Genomic DNA, 19,659 nt, shown 5'->3' on the forward strand with positions numbered 1-19,659 from the left:
CTGAAATTTTATTCATCCGAAAGCAAATCGTCGAAATCTTACTAGTACGATTGTCTGCTAGGCTGCTAGCAAAACAATCCACTTTAAAGCGATATACGCACATCGGAAGGTGGTGGTGGTAGTTGATTTATTTCAGGCAGCTTTAACATGTTTGTCATTCGCTGCCTTCACATCGGAAGGAACCGGTCAAGAAAAATTTCAAATGGGCAGCAGCGGCAGCGAAAGCAAGCCAGAGAGGGTGAAGAAAATCCCCAAGAAAACGCTCCATCTCCTTTGTTCTGCTGTTCTTAAAGCTGTTTATTGACCATCGGATCTCTATACTAGCCTTAGCACTGGAACGCCCAACGCATGTCCAACTTACACGGACGAATAAGCCTCCCAAAAATGGTGGCCTTGGGCGTTGGAATGTTAATGACCCCCGGATCTTTTGTGGTCTCTGTTGCAAGTTTCTGCTCATTTTTAGGCGTCCGAAGGTTATGTGTGGTGAGTCACCCAAAACCTCTTTTACGCAAATGGACCGACGTTTTACTTCACCATCCGATAGAAGGCTAGGAGGATAAGCCGGGCATCGCACCCGCGACCCATAGCAATTAAGCGATCGGCAGCCGTAGCCGCTAACCACCGCGCCACGAGGCCCTTCCTGCTAGGCTACTATCAGTTATCAAAAGTTGTTTAAGATGAATTTGGACTTATAGTTTACGCAACTTCGTTCTGTCAAACGATGCAAGCCGATGAAATGTCCGATAGTTTGACAAGATAACAACGGTGCATGCGTATTGGTCAAATGTACCGAAGATGTCACAGGTTCTGTTCATGCTATAGAGCCTTATGACGTTTCGCGTACGCACACTAGCGCACCGGACAAAATTTAACCTCAATCTTTTGTGTACGTACACGCAATACATGCACACGTAGAAACCTCTATTCTCAGCTTATGGTACGTTCGTTTGATGGCTAGTTCCACACTGAGTGCCGCACTCAGAGCTGTCAAAGTGTTTCTTTGAAGAAGCTCGCGCTAGTTCCGCACGAGTTTCGCCGCCATCTTGGAACTGAAAAAAACAAAAGAAACCGAAATCACCGAGGGGATAATGGATGCAAAAATAATCTTCAACAAATAAAACAAACTTTTTTCTAACTTTTATGTAATTTAAAGTCACAATTAAAGAAATATGGAAACTAATTATTGTAAATAAATTTGAGTAACTTTCATTGTTATATTTTATTAAAAAAAAAAATTATGCTTCGGTAATCCTCTCGTTATTTTTCGTTCAGCCCAATTACCGAACAGCATAGAGCTTTATGCTGTTTCGCGTACGCACACTAGCGCACCATTTGATTTTGCTGCCTGACAAAATTTAACCTCACTTTATTTTCGTGTACGTACACGCAATACATACGCACGTAGATTGCTCTATTCGGTGACTGGGCTACGTTCTCACCACAGTTACCGAACAAGTACGCTGAAAACCCGATGGTTTGACATGAGCTCACACCTACACAGAAAAAAAGAAGTTGAATTTTGGAAGGTTGAAAATTTGATTGGTTGAATATTACCTCTTTTTTGTGTTATATTACTAAAAAAATGTGTAAAAATGTGAACCTGATGAATATTCATCAAAAACTGATGAAAATGAAAATTCATCATTTTCAGTGGTAAAATTAATCATTTTTGCCACAAAATCTGTCACCATTTCCTGATGAATATTTATTACCATCATTTTTTTCTGTGTACTACAAAACGTTTGGTTTGATAGTAAGTGTGAGTCCCGTGTAAAAAGTGACAGTTCGTCACTTTGTAGTTTGACTTTGATCATCCTACGGGGTTCAAACTAAAAAAGTGTCAAACGAAAAATTGGCCAACCACCGTGGGTTGAGTGTACTTTATTCATTGATAGAGATCAGTGATTCTCAACCTTCTTCTATCTTTTGTTCCAAAGCTCAGAAATTATCGCTCTTCACTGATGAAAACGGTGCCGATTGAAGCGCATAAATGATTTATTTTACAGCGCGTAAACATTCGTGGGCAACCACAACTGTCAGCGATTCGGTCAATTGCGCAATCGTGAAATTAAAAAGAGAGATTTGAACATGCACAGAAAAAATGTTGAATTTTGGATGGTTGAAAATTTGATTGGTTGAATATTACCTCTTTTTGAGTAAATTTACTTAAAAAAATGTGTAGAATAGTGAATCTGTTGAAAATTCTTTAATTAAAATAAATCATTTATTTGGACTCAAAATCTGTCACCATTTATCGATGAAATTTTCGCAGTTGTCATGATAAACTTCTCACCGACATAATGTTCAACTAAATGTTGTACTTTAAACATCTCGATACAATGCTTCTTTCATGGCAACTCCGTTCGTCAACGACAGATTTCGAAAAAAAAAATTACATTGAATCAGCTTAGAGCGACAATCGGCCTTCTTGGAGCCATTTGCTGCGAGAGGAAGGTTTTCAGCGAGAGAGGTTTTCGGAAATGATTGGTGTGGTAGTGATACACCAGAGCAGAATTGCGTCTAGTCCGAATTGTGGGGAACCTGCTTTGAGAGTACCGGCCACTCCACGTTTTGGCCACCACTGTCGAAATGGCCATTTTTCATGAGAACCGCCACATCATGGGGACTTCCACCGGTCCGCTTGGTGCGGCTTTGTACGAAATTCCTCCTTCTGCTGCTGGTGGTTCTTCCTTCTGGTTGCTGGTCCTCTTCTCCTATTGGCCGCTGCTGCTGCTGCTCCGCACCGGCCCGATGTACCCGGTTCGAGTGCTCGTTCCAAAGTGACTTGCTTTTGCGAAATTTTCTGCTTAAATAGCGGCAGAGCCGGAGAACAGCACAAAAGGGGCGCGGCCTCGAATGCATACGCTTGCTCTGATTGGTCATCTGCCCGATTTGAACTGAAAAATGACTCATTTTGATTGCATGTTTTAAGCGCTTTAACTATGTTTAGTCAAAGTTATTATGTAGCTTAAGTCTTCCCCTTTCGACTTGTGATTGAATCTTCTGGATCAATCGATTGGAGGAAAAGATATAAGCGTTTGAAATATGTCATTTTTTTCGCACGCTTGTGACGGTTTGGATTGAATTTCTGAACTGGCCCCCCAGTATAGTAAGTAGAGACATAGTCCTATGTCAAAAAATGTATATCGCAGTCCAAGCAGGCAAAAATAACATCTCAATAGCAAAATTCATTGTTATTTAATGTCTATCGGATTAGAAATGAACAGGAACAGTAAACGGTAAACATAAAATAACGATTTCATAATGTTACAATAACAATTGAATGTTATTTTTTTTGCGGATCGAGGAGGTAAAGCCAGGATCAAGTCAGTACAAGTACGATTGATAACATTCAGGTTATCGATAAGTTATTAAAATAACGGAGATGGTTATTTATAGCACATTTCGCTGTTATTTGTCTGTTATTAACGAGTTTTTTTAAAATAAAATTGATGTTATTTTTCACTTCATGGAATGCATTTTTTCAGGTAAATTATTTAACAAAAAAAAAAAGACTTTGTTTTACTATTTACCGCATGGCTTGTTTTATTGTTCGATTAAGTAACGTTGGGTTTTTCTTTCACAATTTTAAATAAATAAAGTTTCGGTGTCGCACAATTGATCTTATAGTAAACTCAACGAATCTACGGCTGTTTGTAGCGGGAGAGGAATATGGCAGAGGTCGCACATTTTCTGCTTGCTGTTTTGTGTTATTGTCCAATACTCACTGCTGAATGAAACGAAACTACTGACTCATTGAACGGTGGACTGTTTTATTCAGAATTATAATACTGGCTGCTCGAAACTAGATTTACTGTTGCGCCGTATCTTCAAGGGAGGAGTGCTCTGCATTCTGACACGGGACAGGCGACTCTCAATTAAATGTAGGCAATAAGAATATCATTTAGAGGTATAAGTTACTTTTTTCAACCTAATTTGACCGGTGCGCGCTTGTAAAGGTAAATTGAAACTATCCGAATTGTATTCTTGCCTGGGGCTAGCGAGTTGTTTTTGGTGGAAGAGCGACAGTGTTTACTTTATTCTCTCGCAGATGGCGTTGGTGTACTCCGAGCACTTGGCCTTGCCACCCAGATCGCCGGTCAGATATTTAGCGTCCTTAATGGTTTCGAAGCAAGCTGCCTGGATCTTCTCCGCGTGCTGGTTCAGCTCCATGTGCCTCAGCATCATCACGGCAGACAGCAGCAGGGCAGTTGGGTTAGCCAGATCCTTTCCGGCAATATCCGGGGCGGTACCGTGCACCGACTCAAACAGGGCACCATTGAGGCCCATGTTACCGGACGGGGTCAGACCCAGCCCTCCCACCAGACCAGCGCACATGTCGCTCATGATGTCACCGTACAAGTTTGGCATGACCTGCGAACGGCAGAGAGAAAAAAATCTGTAACGCATTGGCATAGAAAATAAAGTTATACTTACAAGAACATCAAATTTGCTAGGATCTTGCACCATGTTCAAGCACACGGTGTCCAGGTACTTCTCCTCAAACTTGATCTCCGGATACTTCTTGGCCATGTCACGGCAGCACCGCAGAAACAAGCCGTCGGACATACGCATAATGTTGGCTTTGTGCACAACGGTGACCTTCTTGCGATTGTTGTCCTTGGCATACTTGAACGCGTACTCGGCCACTCGGTTGGAGGCTTCCTCCGTGATCAGCTTGATACTCTGCACGACGCCGTCGACGATCTCGTGCTCGATACCAGAGTACTCACCCTCAGTGTTCTCGCGAATCGTCACGACATCGACGTTATCGTACAAGGTCTTGTAACTGCGGGAAACATACAAGTTAGGAGATTGTGCAAACATACATGCTAGACGCAACATACCCCTCCAGACTTCTGCAAGGACGCACATTGGCGTACAGGTTGAACTCTTTGCGGAGGGCCAAGTTCAGGGAGCGATGACCCTTGCCGATCGGAGTCATCAGCGGGCCCTTCAGACCAACCTTGTTGCGGTTGACCGAGTCGATGGCACTTTGTGGAATTCCAAATTTGCCGTCCGGATTCTGGAAAATCACAAACACAAAGTTGTTATCACTAAATAAGAGACTAAATAATCGTGACGTGAAACTCTTAACATGTGTCCTGTTAATAATCGATCATGGTTCACATTAACTCTTTAGAACCACTCTCAGCATAATTCGCGTTAAAACCCCAATATACCAGCTTCTAAGTTTGTTATAATTCTAATCTATAGTCAAACAAGGTTGATTAGCTTGGATATTGGTGTTTGATCACATGCTCATGCTGATAGATGCTCAAAACTAAAGGTCAGCATTACTACTAAGCGATTCAAGGGACATCCGAGTTAAGGTGTGTGATGAAGAACTGTCTTGATTATCACTGCTGGATTGGGTATTGATAACTATTACAGGCGTCTTTCCTCGTTGACGAATCGACTGACCCAGCCCACCCACCCAATTCGGTGCTTGTTAGTGCTGAAGCCCAAATCTCAAAGCAGCTCACCCTGACTGGTGTGACATCGACGGCTTCCCATTCGATGGGCACGTTGGTAGCTGCGAAAATCTTCTGCACAGCGGCGGAAATCTCCGGTCCAATTCCATCTCCCGGGATAAGCGTTACCTTCCTGGTGCCGGACGCGTATCCACGTGCCCCAAAGGGACTGGAGGCCTGAAAGTGGGGAAAAGTTATTTTACTGGTAACGTGAGTTTTACATGGGACAGTTTTGTTCATTTAGATACAGCACAAGCACTAAAGTGTAGTTACGTAACATAAAGTTTATGTTGGAGTCAATGGAAAAAAATGGTCGCTTAAGCTTTAATTTTCAACATTTCGCTATCAATTTTGATGACGCGTGATTTCTAGACTTAGTAAATATTTTACTTATCAGAATGTTTATTTACTTGGACAATTGGCTCGGTTTTATTATGCTTGGATTCGGGAGACGAGGTTATGTAAATTTTGACCGAGTTGCCCTTCACTTTTTGTGACAAATTCTTTAGTAAATTTTCAATATCGACACCGAACTGAAAAACAAATAAAATATTTATCATTGAAAAAGAACCAAATGTTATAGGCGCAAAAAAACTAAGGGAATAAGAAACATTTTGATTTTCTAAGCACTTGAAACCGCCATTCTGTTCACAAAGTAAATTGAATACAATCATTTGGCAATGATTCACGAAACAAGTGTAGTTTTGGAAATTCAAAAACAAATTTCACACTTTGCACTAAATAGAACACTGTTCTTACAATTTTGTTAATCAAACGGGCCGCCATTCTTTGGAGAGATTTCGTTCGCAAAAGTTCGCGACCGCAATGAATGAAAAATTCTGAAGTTTCGCCTCCCGAAGTACGATGACAGACTGCCTGACAGTGACAGGAGGGAATTCGAGGATGGTTTCGGTAACGAAAATCAATAAAAAAGAAACAAGAAATGACAGCTTAGGTGATTGCTTTGTTCACTTGCTTCAACATTTTTTCTTAAAACGAAGTGTTTTAAGGGCTTCCATAGAGTTATCTACGTGCGCATGTATTGCGTGTACGTACACGAAAAAGATTGAGGTTAAATTTTGTACCCGCCAGCAAAACAAATGGGGTGCTAGTGTGCGTGAGCTCGGGCTTAGATAACTCTATGGAATTGAAGAAGAACATTCTGGAGTTATTTTTTTTGAAATGGTCCAATTAACCAAATTTCCAGTTTTTGCTTTTAGAGTGTTTTTGAAACCGCCTTGAGTCAGGGGTATTAAAGAACACCAAAAAATCAAAAACTGAAATTTGGTTTATTGGACCTTTGCAAAAAAAAACTCCAGGCATCATCTATTCTTGTTTTTGACATGTTGTGAAATGTGAAAACGTTTTAATCGAGAAATTAAAAGTGCATCATGGAGTTAAACTTTCTGCCAAGCTTCTGTAAAGTTTACCATGGCAGTTGCGAAAGTTTAACTCCATGTTACCGGCTCACATCTCTCTTTTAAATTTTTCGAGAGACAAGAGTGTATCACTTTCACACCTTATGCAAACTCTCCTAGTCAAATCAATCCGAATTCTGAAACGGAATCTAATTAGAATCGTATAAAAATTCCGTTTCAAACGCTACAACCGGTTCGAACACGGAACCGGAATTTGTATACGATTCTAATTAGATTCCGTTTCAGAATTCGGATTGAGTTAACTGGGCTTGTTTGCAAAAGTTTTGTGCTCTTTGGAAATGTTAGGCTCCATTTGACATTAAAATATGAACATTCCAAAGAAATCTCTTATTTGTAAATATGTTACCTTAAATCGAAACATGAACGTCTCGTATTTTATGAACATTTCCTAACGAGGGGCTTAGCTTTGCTGAATAATTGACACTCTGTAACAAAAAAAAGTGCTCGCCATTTCCATAAATACATTTATCTCAATTGGGTCCTAAAATGAAGCTTAGATTGCTGATATTATTGTTTAAAACGATAAAGCTTATTTTTCTGAGTACAATGACCCTTTGTACGGCCACAAAGAGTTTAAAATGGATTTTTAAATCAATTTTGAAAAATTATCATCGCGGTCCTTCTTGACAGAAAAGGTCCTACTTGACAGCTCGTTCCATCGAAAAAATGTTGTCTTGTCAACAACTTATTTTTGCATAAAAATGAAAAAAGTGATCAGAAATCGTTTTTAATTGTGTTTTTTACCGTTGTACATAAAAATTTACATAGGGCTTTAATACCCAATTGGGTATTGAGCGTGTTCCCGAAAAAGACACGCGGCATATCAGCCTCGAAACGACGCGCCGCACTTTCGGCAAATGCTCGCTGTTAAATCCCATACTGCGCTTTTTGTTTTAGTTGATCTTCTTTTTCGAATCGCTTGCCATTGTTGCCAGGTACGTTTTTTTATTGCACTAAAAGTGCAGAAAATCGCTGGCAACAATGTCTATGGCACATTCTGAAATGCCACGCGGCGTGTACCTTTGAAGGAAACGAACAATACTAAAGCCCTATATAATTTTTTATGTACAATGGTAAAAAACACAATTAAAAACCATTTCTGATCACTTTTTTTCATTTTCATGCAAACAATATATTGACAAGACAACCATTTTTTCGATGGATCAACTATGGTCCCTTTGGAACGAGCTGTCAAGTAGGGCATTCTCTGTCAAGAAGGACCGCGAGGTAAAATTTCCAAAATTGATTTAAAAATAAATTTTTAACTCTTTGTGGGCGTACAAAGGGACATTGTACTCTGAAAAATACACAGCAAAGAATCCGATGGTAAAGTCGCATGCAAAAGCATGCACATCACCTTTGTGAGCAAAAGCATGTAATATTGTATGAGAAAACGTGTACACAAAAATCGTGTACCGAAGAAAAAAAATCAGGTCTGCTCGCCCCAAAACTTCAATCAAATGTATTTCTTTGTTCACTCAATACCCGGTCGTTGGAAACTTATTCGTTTGACACTTTTCAGTTTGTACCCTGTGGTTTAACAAAGTCAAACTAAAAAGTGAATTATCTTTTTCGCGGGACACTTACTACACCGACCAACAAAATTTCTGCGCAGACTCAACTCAAGGGGAAGCTTTGGAGAAAAAACAATCGGACCTGTCTAAATATTTTTGAAAAACTCAAAGTGCACGTGTTTCTTGGGACCCTTAAGCTAAGAACAAGATTGTACGTTCGACGCAGTGGTGAACGTAGAACGCTGTGCCAGTTCGATTTTTCCAACAACTGTCAGTCGAACAATCTACAGGGGTTGCTTTGTTCAGTGGTCGATGACTGGCAGGCTATGATGACAGGCGCAAAATTTTGCGTTTGCGTCCAGGTCTGACGGACAATCTTGTTCTTACTTAAGTTGAGCTTAAGTTGATTATTGAAAATGATCTATTGTTGCCCAAAGCTTTTAAAAATATTGTTGCAACACAAATCTAAAATACATCTTATATCCTAACTATACAGAAACCCCGATGGTTTAACACCAATTGTTTCAAGCTCCAGTACCGAAAAGGACCTAATAAAAATAATTTTATGAAAAAAGGGTTGTCAAGCTAACGGGGTAACTTTTAAGTTTGATACCCTCTTTACACAGTTGAGCAACTCTCTACGAAATCGGCCGATTTCGACCATTTTTATTTTTTGTATTTTTTTATTTGACTCAAACTTTGTGGGGGCCTTCCCTATGACCAAGCTTCCCATGCGCCAGTGCCAACGCACACCGCGGGTTTGGTTTTCTAGCTTCGGTACGTGCCTGAACCCTTTTTTGTATTGGTATCTTGGTACATCGTACCAGCGCACCACGACACTCTCGGCTCGCCCCATCGGTTTTGTGTCTGGCACTCACCCATGGCATGAACACAGCGTGCCGTGGTACGTGTCGTGGTATTGAACCCGTTTTGTACCGCCAGCGCGTTCCACGGCACGTACCTCGGCTCGTGACGAGTGAAGCACCTTGGCTCATATACCGGGTTCATGCCATGGGTGAGTGCCAGACACAAAACCGACGCGGCAAACCGAGAGTGTCGTGGTGCGCTGGTACGATGAACCAAAATACCCTCGGTTCGTGTGAGTCGGGTACGGGTGTAAACCGAACAAAGCAGGCGCAAAGCAAACCCGAGGTACAGTTGAACCGCGTGTACCGCACGGTGCAGGGAAGCTTGCCTATGACCAAATAAGCTATTTTGCGTCATTGGTTCACCCATACAAGTCTCCATACAATTTTGGCTGCTGTCCATACAAAAATGGTATGTAAATATTCAAACAGCTGTAACTTTTGAGTGAATTTTCTGATCAATTTGGTGTCTTCGGCAAAGTTGTAGGTATTGTTGAGGACTTTTGAGAAAAAAATAGGTACACGGAAAAAAAATTAGGAGATTTTTTTATCAACTTTTTTTACTAAAACTCAATTTCTCAAAATACGTATTTTTTGATTTTCGAAATTTTTTGATATGTTTTAGGGGACAAAAATCCGCAACTTTTGAGCCATAGAGAAACATGGTCAAAAAATCTGCCGCCGAGTTATGAATTTTTGAAAAAATAGTGATTTGTGGAAAAAATCGAAGTTTTATGCAAAAACAAGTTTGACATTATTTTTTAATGCAAAATTGAATTTTCAATTGAAAAGTACTTTACAGATTTTTTGATAAAGGGCTCCGTTTTCAAGATATAGCCACCGAAAGTTTGATTTTAGCGAAATATTTGCAGTTTTTCAATTTTTAAAAATAGTGACCATGAGTAACCATTTCTAAAAATATTTTTTTTGGAAAGTTCAGAAAATTTGCTATAAAATTGTCTAAGAGACATTGAAGATTGGACCTCGGGTTGCTGAGATAGAGCCGCTTTAAGAAAAAGAAACACGAAAATTGAAGTTTTCTAAATCTCACCAAAACAACCCACCTTTTTCTAATTAAGATATCTCAGCAATTAAAGGTCCGATTTTCAATGTAAATATATGAAACATTCGTGAAATTTTCCGATCTTTTCGAAAAAAATATTTTGAAAATTTTTAAATCAAGACTAACATTTTAAAAGGGCCAAATATTGAATATTACGCCCATTTAAAATGCTAGTCTTGATTTAAAAATTTCCAAAATATTTTTTTCGAACAGATCGGAAAATTTCACGAATGTTTCATATATTAACATTGAAAATCGGACCATTAATTGCTGAGATAACGTCATTAGAAAATGGTGGGCTGATTGGGTGAGACTTCAAAAATCAAACCATCCACATTAACGACCCCCGGGTCTTTTGTGGTCTCTATTGCAAGTTTCTGCTCGAACCTAGGAGTCCGAAGGCTTGAATGGGGAGAGCACCCAAACCTCTTTCTACTCCAAGGAACCTTCTACCCCAGTGTTTGAACTGACGACCCTTGGATTGCGAGTCCAACCGCCGCCAGCGATTCCACCGGAGTAGGCTTGGTTTGGTGTGTTGTTTGTACTTATGGCATGGAGACAACTCCTACACCTGGAATGACTTAACGGCCTAACAACCAAGGCCGGGACCGACATTTTACTTCCTCATCCGATGGAAGGTTGCAGCAGATGGGAATCAAACCCAGAATCATCCGCTTACAAAGCGGACAGCGTAACCATTCGGCCACGCACTGCCACTGGGTGAGACTTAGAAAACTTCAATTTTCGTGTTTCTTTTTCTTAAAGCGGCCCTATCTCAGCAACCCGAGGTCCAATCTTCAATGTCTCTTAGACAATTTTATAGCAAATTTCCTGAACTTTACAAAAAAATATTTTTAGAAATGGTCACTTATGGTCACTATTTTAAAAAATTGAACAACTGCAAATATTTCGCTAAAATCAAACTTTCGGTGGCTATATTTTGAAAAAATATCAAAACTTTTATCAAAAAATCTGTAAAGTTTTCAATTTTGCATTAAAAAGTAATGTCAAACTTGTTTTTGCATAAAACTTCGATTTTTTCCAAAAATCACTATTTTTTCAAAAATTCATAACTCGGCGGCAGATTTTTTGACCATGTTTCTCTATGGCTCAAAAGTTGCGGATTTTTGTCCCCTAAAACATATCAAAAAATCTCGAAAATCAAAAAATACGTATTTTGGGAAATTGAGTTTTAGTAAAAAAAAGTTGATAAAAAAATCTCCAAATTTTTTTTCCGTGTACCTATTTTTTTCTCAAAAGTCCTCAACAATACCTACAACTTTGCCGAAGACACCAAATTGATCAGAAAATTCACTCAAAAGTTACAGCTGTTTGAATATTTACATACACTCAAACCCCGATGGTTTGACACCTACTGTTGTCAAACGAACGGGGTCACTTTTTAGTTTGACACCCCTTTTACACGTAGTTCACACACACTACCAAACGTTTGTTTTGATAGTGTGCGTAAGCGCCGTGTAAAAGTGACAGTTCGTCACTTTTTAGTTTGACTTTGACCAACCAACGGGGTACAAATTAAAAAAGTGTCAAACGAAAAAGTAACCAACCACCGGGGGTTGAGTGTACCATTTTTGTATGGACAGCAGCCAAAATTGTATGGAGACTTGTGTGGGTGAACCAATGACGCAAAATAGCTTATTTGGTCATAGGGAAGGCCCCCACAAAGTTTGAGCCAAATCAAAAAATACAAATAAAATCCATTTCCGGTTTTGGTAGAGAATTGCTCAGTTAGGTTTGATAGGAAGTGTGAGTCCCGTTTAAAAAGTGACAGTTCGTCACTTTTTAGTATGATTTTGTCAAACCAACGGGGTACGAACTAAAAAGCGACCAACCACCGGGGGTTGATGCAGCAGAGTGTCCAGAAAAAATGACCTACTGCTTCACAAGCAGAAAATTGGGTTTTGGTTATTTTAAGCTTCTGTTCCATTTTTGAGAGAAATTGGTTCAGATTAACCAATTGATACTTGAAATTGGTGAAAAAAAAAATCATGCAAAAATTACTTGTTGAATTCCTGATAACTTTTCAGGATCGTGCTTTACAGCTTTGGTATGTTGTTGTTGAGGATTAAATTTCCCATTATATTATCATTTTTGGGAATATGTGGATGGATGTAGTGCACCCTGGAGACAAAACAAGATTGGGTTGTTCATATCTGTTTTTATTTTTTTCCGATACAAACTTCGCCTTTCAGTATCAATGGGTAAATGCTGACCGCTTTTGCTCAGTAACAGTATAGCTCAAGAAACAATATTTAGCTCGTTGAGCGAGGTTTTGAAAGAAGTCCCATATTCTGGGCACCCTACTTTTATGTGGATTTTGTTTAGGCCATTCTCTTGTTATTTTACTAGTAAAATTGGTCAAGTTTTTTAAACTACGGATTTCAGAGTGTCTGTAATAATTTTGTTAGGCAATTGTTTTTACTGTGACCGTAAACATAGAGGTAATAAATATAATCAACTGGTATCTTTCTGTTTTCGATAAATTCAAAAATAATTACATCGTTAAAGCATTCGTTCTACTTTTATGAAGGTTGAATCGTGTGATTATTCATTATGGACAATGTAATGATTTATAAATTGACGACATTCCACTTAATGTCAATTTAACACCCTAATATTATTAATTCAGTATAGTTTGAAACTTACATCAAGAATGTTGTATGTTAAACTCAAAGTTTTATGTTTGATTTTACTTTTTGTGGTATTTAAACCTTAACTTAAAAATAAAACAGTTTTAATAATTGCCAACTTTTACCATTATAGAAAATTTCAAAGGCTCAGTATGACTATGGAGAAACTACAGCGCCGGCTGACTATCCAAGTCCAGTGGATTACGAAACTCAACCAACAGATACGCAGGCTCCTGAAGAAACACAACCTCCAGTTGATGAAACGCCAGCCGCAACAATTTTGCCGAATGGTGGAGTTGACCCCGGGCTTGAAGTGACAACTATTGTCGATTACAGTAACTACGATGTGATCACCGAACCACCAATAGTGGTCAATCCTACAACTGCTCGTCCATGTAACCGGGTTCCAAAAATGATAATTAATTGGTATCTATTGGGTCCCAAGACAAAGACACCAGTTCGACGTAATGTTCAACCAATGAGACGTCCATCAGCCGGCTATGGAATGCCCTGGAGCAGCTTTTACGGCTACAATCGTAGCAGATACGTTGTCCGAAAACGTCCTGCTGCTAGACATATTTCATCTGGAGGTAGCTCTTCTGGCAGAGTGGTTCGATACTTTTGGCGTGTGTGATAAGGATTGTTCTTGGATTTAAAACGAGCAATATTAAGCACATAATAAAGTAATTAATAACTTTGATGTTTGATTGTTTTATTTTTCCTAGTTTTAATCCTAGTAGCTCTAATTTGACTTTTTGCCATCCATGGGGTTGAATTGTACGGCTGAATTGGACTTAGGGGAACTATACCCTTTCTCAACCTATTTCTATTATCGGCCTATCAACACTTTGATCATGAATTACAGCTTTCAGAAAGTGTTTTGACTGTTCCAAAGTATTAAATAGCTCGAATAAAAGTGAACAAGCGGCTCTTCATTGTTGATACATCTGAAAATGTTGTTTCAATAGCGGAAAACGGCAAAAGTTATGAGAATTGGTCGCACGGCTTAGAATGATTAAAATTAAAAAGGTATAGTTCCCCTAGGTCCTGAATATGAAACCCTGATCGGATTAAAACTGGAGCATCTTAAACCAAAGACTTTTTTAACACTGGAACGCCCAACGCATGTCCAACTTACACGGACGCCCAAGCCTCCCAAAAAAGGTGGAACGGTAACTTCAACTCGCTGGTTCTCGGGCATTACTTAACCAATCGGGACGAGTCTTGTTTCCAGTGATTTGTAAGAATGTCTAGATGATCCTAAAATTTTTCAGAACTTGATTTGAACAAATCTGTAATTTCTGCGACCGAAAACATCGTTCCACCTTTTTTTAAACGACTGCCTCCGTGGAATTTTTGGCGAATTTTTTTTTTGCACGCGAAAAAAAAAGTTGGAACGATGTTTTTGATCGCAAAAACTACAGATTTGATCAAATTAAATTCTGCAAAGTTCTAGAATCATCTAGACATCCTAACAAATCACTGGAAAGAAGAATTATCTTGATTGGTTGAGTTATGCCCGAGAACTTTGGAGTTGAAGTTACCGTTCCAACTATTTTGGAGCCTTGGGCGTTGGAATGTTAAGTTGATGATGTCTTTCTAATTACCCTCGCTCATGTTTTTAGCACTAGTAGTGACTTTAACCATGCAAAAATGTATAGAAAAACTACTTGGCTTGAGATGTTTGAGTTTTTATCCTGGCTTATTTCCGGGATTTGATTTCAGTACACCCATACAACTCAGCCCTGTAGTAATAAACTACCGTAAACTGGGGTCAATCGGGACACATAGGGCGAATTGGGACAGCAGTTTTAACCATGTTGGAGCACAATATTTTGATTTTTCTGGTTGGTTTCGGTTAGAACAGACTCAGGCCAACAAAATGTGTACAACCATTTCCAAATTTAAAAGCTTTAAGTGCTCTAAAACTGCTGTCCCTATTCAGACTGTAGTCCCGATTCACCCCAGATTACGGTACTAAAAGTTAAATTTAAACCGCTCTACGGAAGCGTCAGGTAGGTTTCTCAGTGACTCTGACTCCGATTCCAGATGCTGAAAATATCCGTCTTCTGGAGATTTAGCGACTCCGATTCTAGCTCTTCGACTACGACTCTCCAAATAGAATCGACCGGATCCGACTCCAAAAACAACTCCTATACAAATTTGGTGAGGATAAGCCAACTCGGACACTTAAAATCTCTTAGAATTTGTCAACACCGATTCAGGGTCCTAAAAGTACCTGACTCCTCCAAACTCCGACTCCACAGCCTTGGTTAAACATCTTTCATCTGATTTGTGTTCTTGTTTCTCACTTTTGTATGGTTTAGTGGTGAGCGGCCTAGGGTCAATTCCAGTCGTCCCCGGTGGCATTTTTCAAGACGGTGTATTTATATTTTTTTGTTTTTTTTTTTTTACTTTGCCAAGTCATGCAAATTAAATGAGAAAACATGGAGTTCTTTTCAATTTTTTTAAATTTTAATTGATTTTTAAGTATGTGATTCTATTTATAATAAAATCTTATTCTATCTTCACAAACAAAACTTTCGATAAAACAATTCCCTCAATTGTGCAGACAGAATTTCACCAATAAACACCACTGTAGCGATAAACATAGAAATTGAGAATATTATGTATAATCCTGCGAGATGGTTATTTCCCAGCGGTGTTGGTTCAGCAGGGTTGTCCAATTTCATGGCCAAAAATGCGTAATCTCCATACTTATTGGCCCAATAGTTTACAATGCCAGTAGCTTGCAGCTGAAGGAATATTCTATCAAAAATATCCACTAACGGTGAATTTCTTGGATAGTGAACCGCGACAGAGTAAGTGGCAACTGGATCGATCATAGCGTAGATAATTCCTAATTTTGAATTGAATTTGTTGTGGTAAGCAATGTGATTTAATGATACAAGAACAACTCCTTTGATTTCATGCTGTGCCATCTGCTCCAATGCAAGGATCACATTGTCGGTTTCATGTGGTAGAAATGATGTTCTAGGAGAGATTGTAGTATTTAGTGTCAAGAAAATGTAGCTAAGTAAATAATTAACGAGTATACCTTCTGAGCACTTCCGGACTGTGAGTAAAGTATCTTTCCGCAACGTCTACCATATAAAATGTAAGTCCTTCCTTTTCAGCATCCGAAATGGTTTCTAATCTGGGCCATCTTTGGTCATGTTGGAGATATTTAAACAACAGTCCTTGATAAATCGTTCGAATTAGGAAAGAAAAATAAATCCACCAAAACAGTAGTATTCTTGCATAGTTTTGGCGAGGTGGATTGGGATTGGAGCCACCAAACAACATGTTCAGAATATTGATGATTAGTACAGGTTTCATCTTGAAATGGTGTTGAGAGCTTCGATGGATAAGTATTGTTGAACATATGAACGAAATTAGACTAAATCCCAGCGCGAACCACGTGTCTGTTTCCAACGGTCGGACAATCTTCTCCAGTGGCGTATACAAACGACCGTCAGGAATGGCGAACAGTATTTTAGAAATGTAATGAGGCACTCCTGATTGAAGGTACTGACTACGAGGGGGTGACAAGGCGATGCATGCCACCCCGAGATCTACCTCTTTCGTTTGAATCATTTTCATAAGGCCAGTGCTGTTCTCTTGACGGATAAATCCCCACTGAACATTATTAGTTGGAGATTGGTACACGATGTTGAAGTTTAATTTCTGCGATACAATTTGAACTAGTCTAGCTTCTATGCCACTAAATTTGATTTTGTTATTTTCTGGTTCTTCGATTATATAAGGCTTTACGTCAAACGTTCCAACTTTTACGGAACAATTGTGAAAATTTGTCAAACGATTTGGAAATAAAATGATATTTTTGTCGGGAGGATTATCGAGATAAAATTTCGTTAAAATGGTGGATTCTATTCGATCACAGTTTTCCTCATGAAAAGGAAAATAAGTGTAAATTTCAATACTTCTATTATTGTCTATATTTGATAGAACAACGACATTTGTAATGTTTGAGGACCACAAGTTTTTGAAAAGGGTGTTCAGTGAAATTGGCTTAGAAGTACTGCTACTATTCAAAATGATAGTGTGCCGGCCCGATGAGTGGTAATTATCGAAATTGGAATAAGATTTTCTAAGGGAATCATAGCTTTCAATGAACATGACACTATGATAAATTGGTAGTCCAAGTTGTTCGCACGATATATAGAATATATTGTTCGAATTTTTACTTGCACTGCCTAACATTGCATTTGAAATATCTTGCTGGAATAACATTGTATCTGACTCCATACCATTGTATAACACATATATTGGATAAATTTTACTTTCATAATAATTATCAATTATATACAAAATGGAACTAGAATACAATTGAATAATTTTCATGTATTCATTTTGAGACTTATTTGAAATCAGATTCGATTTCACTGCGACAGTGTAGATGGTCAACACTAATAGAGCTTTCATGATTGACTGATTGGTACGAATGTAAAATCGCATTGTCATTGTCAGGATACGATTTAATTCTGGAAAAAATAACTGTCAAGTCGTTACCCGTTGATCATGTTCATGTTTGCTTTCTGTTAAATAATTAATTGTACAATAGTCACACGAAGTTGTGGAAATTTTTTATACCATTTCAATAGCTTTCCATTGAGTGTAAATGCTTCTTTTTTTCATGATATCTGATTTTGTTTTTGTTGTGTGTTTTTTGGTGTCTATATCCTGAATTATTATTTTTTTAATTTTAATGCATTGATGAAATCCAAAATGTGAATAGTTCACACAAGAAAACAATAATTGCAATACTTAGAAGAAGCGTAGATACTTTGTACAATCCTATCAATTGAGCATTGGTTAAAGGTTTAGGAACGTTGTAAGTTTGCTTGATTTGATGAAGGAATGCATTATTTCCATAGTTGTTTGCCCAATAGTCTGCAATTCCACTTGGCTGAAGTTTGTTAATTATCTTATCAAAATGTTCTGCCAACGGAGAATTTTTGGGATAGTGCATAGCAATAGAATACGTCAGGATGGGGTTAGTCATTGCATGAATGACGCCTATATGAGCTTTAAATTTGTTGTGATAAGCAATATTATTGAGTATAACACAAACAACTCCGTAGATTTCATTTCGTGCTAATCGCTCTAGTGCCTTACTTAAATAGTCGGATTCATGTGGTAAAATTTGAGTTCTGAAAAAAAAAAGAATCGATGCTTTTTCATGTTTTTTTTTTTTTGCAACAGTAGACCAATTTGAGTGTATCATACCTTTCGAGAACATGTGGCGCGTTGATGAAGAATCTTTGTGCTATATCCGCCATATAATATGTTAATCCTTCTCTTTCAATATCTTCTATGGTTTCTACTTCAGGCCATCTTTGTTCTTGTTGTAAATATTGAAATAATAAGCTTTGGTAGACAGTGCGAATGATAAAGCAGTAGTATATCCATGAAAAGAGCACCATACGGGCACAATTTTGTTCTGGAACTTGTGAACTTGGCCCACCAAAAAATACGCTGAAAATGTTCATGACAGGAGATCTGGATTCATTAAGGTTAAGTAATCGATGAGATCCAAGTCGGTAAAATGCAACTACCGAACAAGCAACTGATGTCAAGCAAAATACGACAGCATACCACATGGACGTTTTAAACGGTCGGAATAGTTTCTCAAGAGGAGTGTACAATCGTCCATCAGGAATAGCAAATACAATTTTGGAAGTGTAATGAGCTGACCCTGCTTGAAGAAACTCACTACGATCTGCCGTTAATGCGATGCTTGCAATTCCAAAGTCGACTTGTCCAGATTGGATCATTTTCATTAGACCAGTGCTATTGTTTTCTCCAATAAAACCCCATTGTGTTCCAATCGCCGGAAAATGATATTGGATTTGGAAATTAAGCTTACGTTGAACTATTTCTATGAGTTTTGCCTCAAAACCGTCAATATTGCGTTCAAAATCTCCGTTTGAATAATCCATGATTATGAAGGGTTTAATTTCGAACGTGCCAGCTTTTAAAGTACAGTTGTGTAAATTTTCCCATTTATTTGGAAATAAAATGTCATTTTTGTTAAAATCATTGTGTGACTTTAAATTTGTTAATAAAACTGGATTCACCTGGCCGCAATTGTTCTTTTCAAATGGAAAATATGTGTACATTGCGATTGTTTCATGAACGTCAGAGTGGCTTATTGTTAAAATGATTGCATTTGTAATTTTTATGGACCACAACTTTGCTAAAATTTCTTGTATTAGTGCTTCATCGAATAAACCAGTGATGACTACCGTATAGAGGCCGGAAAAGTTGTATATTCCACTATTTAGCAATAAAAGCACACTTCGGAACGCACAGAGATCATCAATGAATATGAGGTTATAGAAAAATGTTGTACGTTGCTTGAAATGTGCCAAGTGGAATAATATGTTTGAATTCTCGCTTGCATATTTGAGCACACTGTTTATTAAATCATTCTGCTTGTAAACTAACTTAGCATCTGACACTGAATAGCTTATTTGGGTTGGTAAGTGATTGTTTACGTAATACTCATTCAATATCGACACTATTGTTTGTACGTTAAAATTGAGCTTTCTATTATAAAGATAGTCTTCTTTCAGGATTGCCTGCGTTAAGGTTAAAACTTGTGACAGAACACAGACGAATTTCATGA

The 19,659-nt window shown here is 38.4% G+C and overlaps 3 protein-coding genes across 4 annotated transcripts; all 3 read right to left on the reverse strand.

The window, feature by feature from the left end:
* Positions 1-3,749: 3,749 nt before the first annotated feature.
* On the reverse strand, positions 3,750-6,390 carry LOC6034003 (probable isocitrate dehydrogenase [NAD] subunit alpha, mitochondrial). Of its 2 annotated transcripts, XM_038261663.1 has the most exons (6): positions 6,234-6,358; positions 5,885-6,007; positions 5,487-5,651; positions 4,848-5,026; positions 4,438-4,789; positions 3,750-4,374 (listed from the first exon to the last, which is right to left on the reverse strand). In XM_038261663.1, the coding sequence occupies exons 1-6, from the start codon at positions 6,258-6,260 to the stop codon at positions 4,033-4,035; spliced, it is 1,188 nt and encodes a 395-aa protein (XP_038117591.1). In that variant the 5' UTR covers positions 6,261-6,358; the 3' UTR covers positions 3,750-4,032. The 2 variants fall into 2 exon arrangements, with proteins under 2 accessions (XP_038117591.1, XP_001844390.2); XM_001844338.2 differs by lacking the exon at positions 5,885-6,007 and having other exon boundaries at positions 6,234-6,390.
* A 9,145-nt stretch (positions 6,391-15,535) lies between these two features.
* On the reverse strand, positions 15,536-17,681 carry LOC119769015. Its single transcript, XM_038260892.1, has 2 exons — positions 16,066-17,681; positions 15,536-16,001 (listed from the first exon to the last, which is right to left on the reverse strand). The coding sequence occupies exons 1-2, from the start codon at positions 17,490-17,492 to the stop codon at positions 15,536-15,538; spliced, it is 1,893 nt and encodes a 630-aa protein (XP_038116820.1). The 5' UTR covers positions 17,493-17,681.
* Positions 17,682-17,687: 6 nt separating this feature from the next.
* Positions 17,688-19,659, reverse strand: LOC119769618. Its single transcript, XM_038262780.1, has 2 exons — positions 18,258-19,659; positions 17,688-18,181 (listed from the first exon to the last, which is right to left on the reverse strand). Exons 1-2 carry the CDS (start codon positions 19,655-19,657, stop codon positions 17,734-17,736), a joined length of 1,848 nt encoding a protein of 615 aa, XP_038118708.1. The 5' UTR covers positions 19,658-19,659; the 3' UTR covers positions 17,688-17,733.

Source organism: Culex quinquefasciatus, chromosome 3 (genome assembly GCF_015732765.1).
Source record: "Culex quinquefasciatus strain JHB chromosome 3, VPISU_Cqui_1.0_pri_paternal, whole genome shotgun sequence".
Classification (NCBI taxonomy): Eukaryota; Metazoa; Arthropoda; class Insecta; order Diptera; family Culicidae; genus Culex; species Culex quinquefasciatus.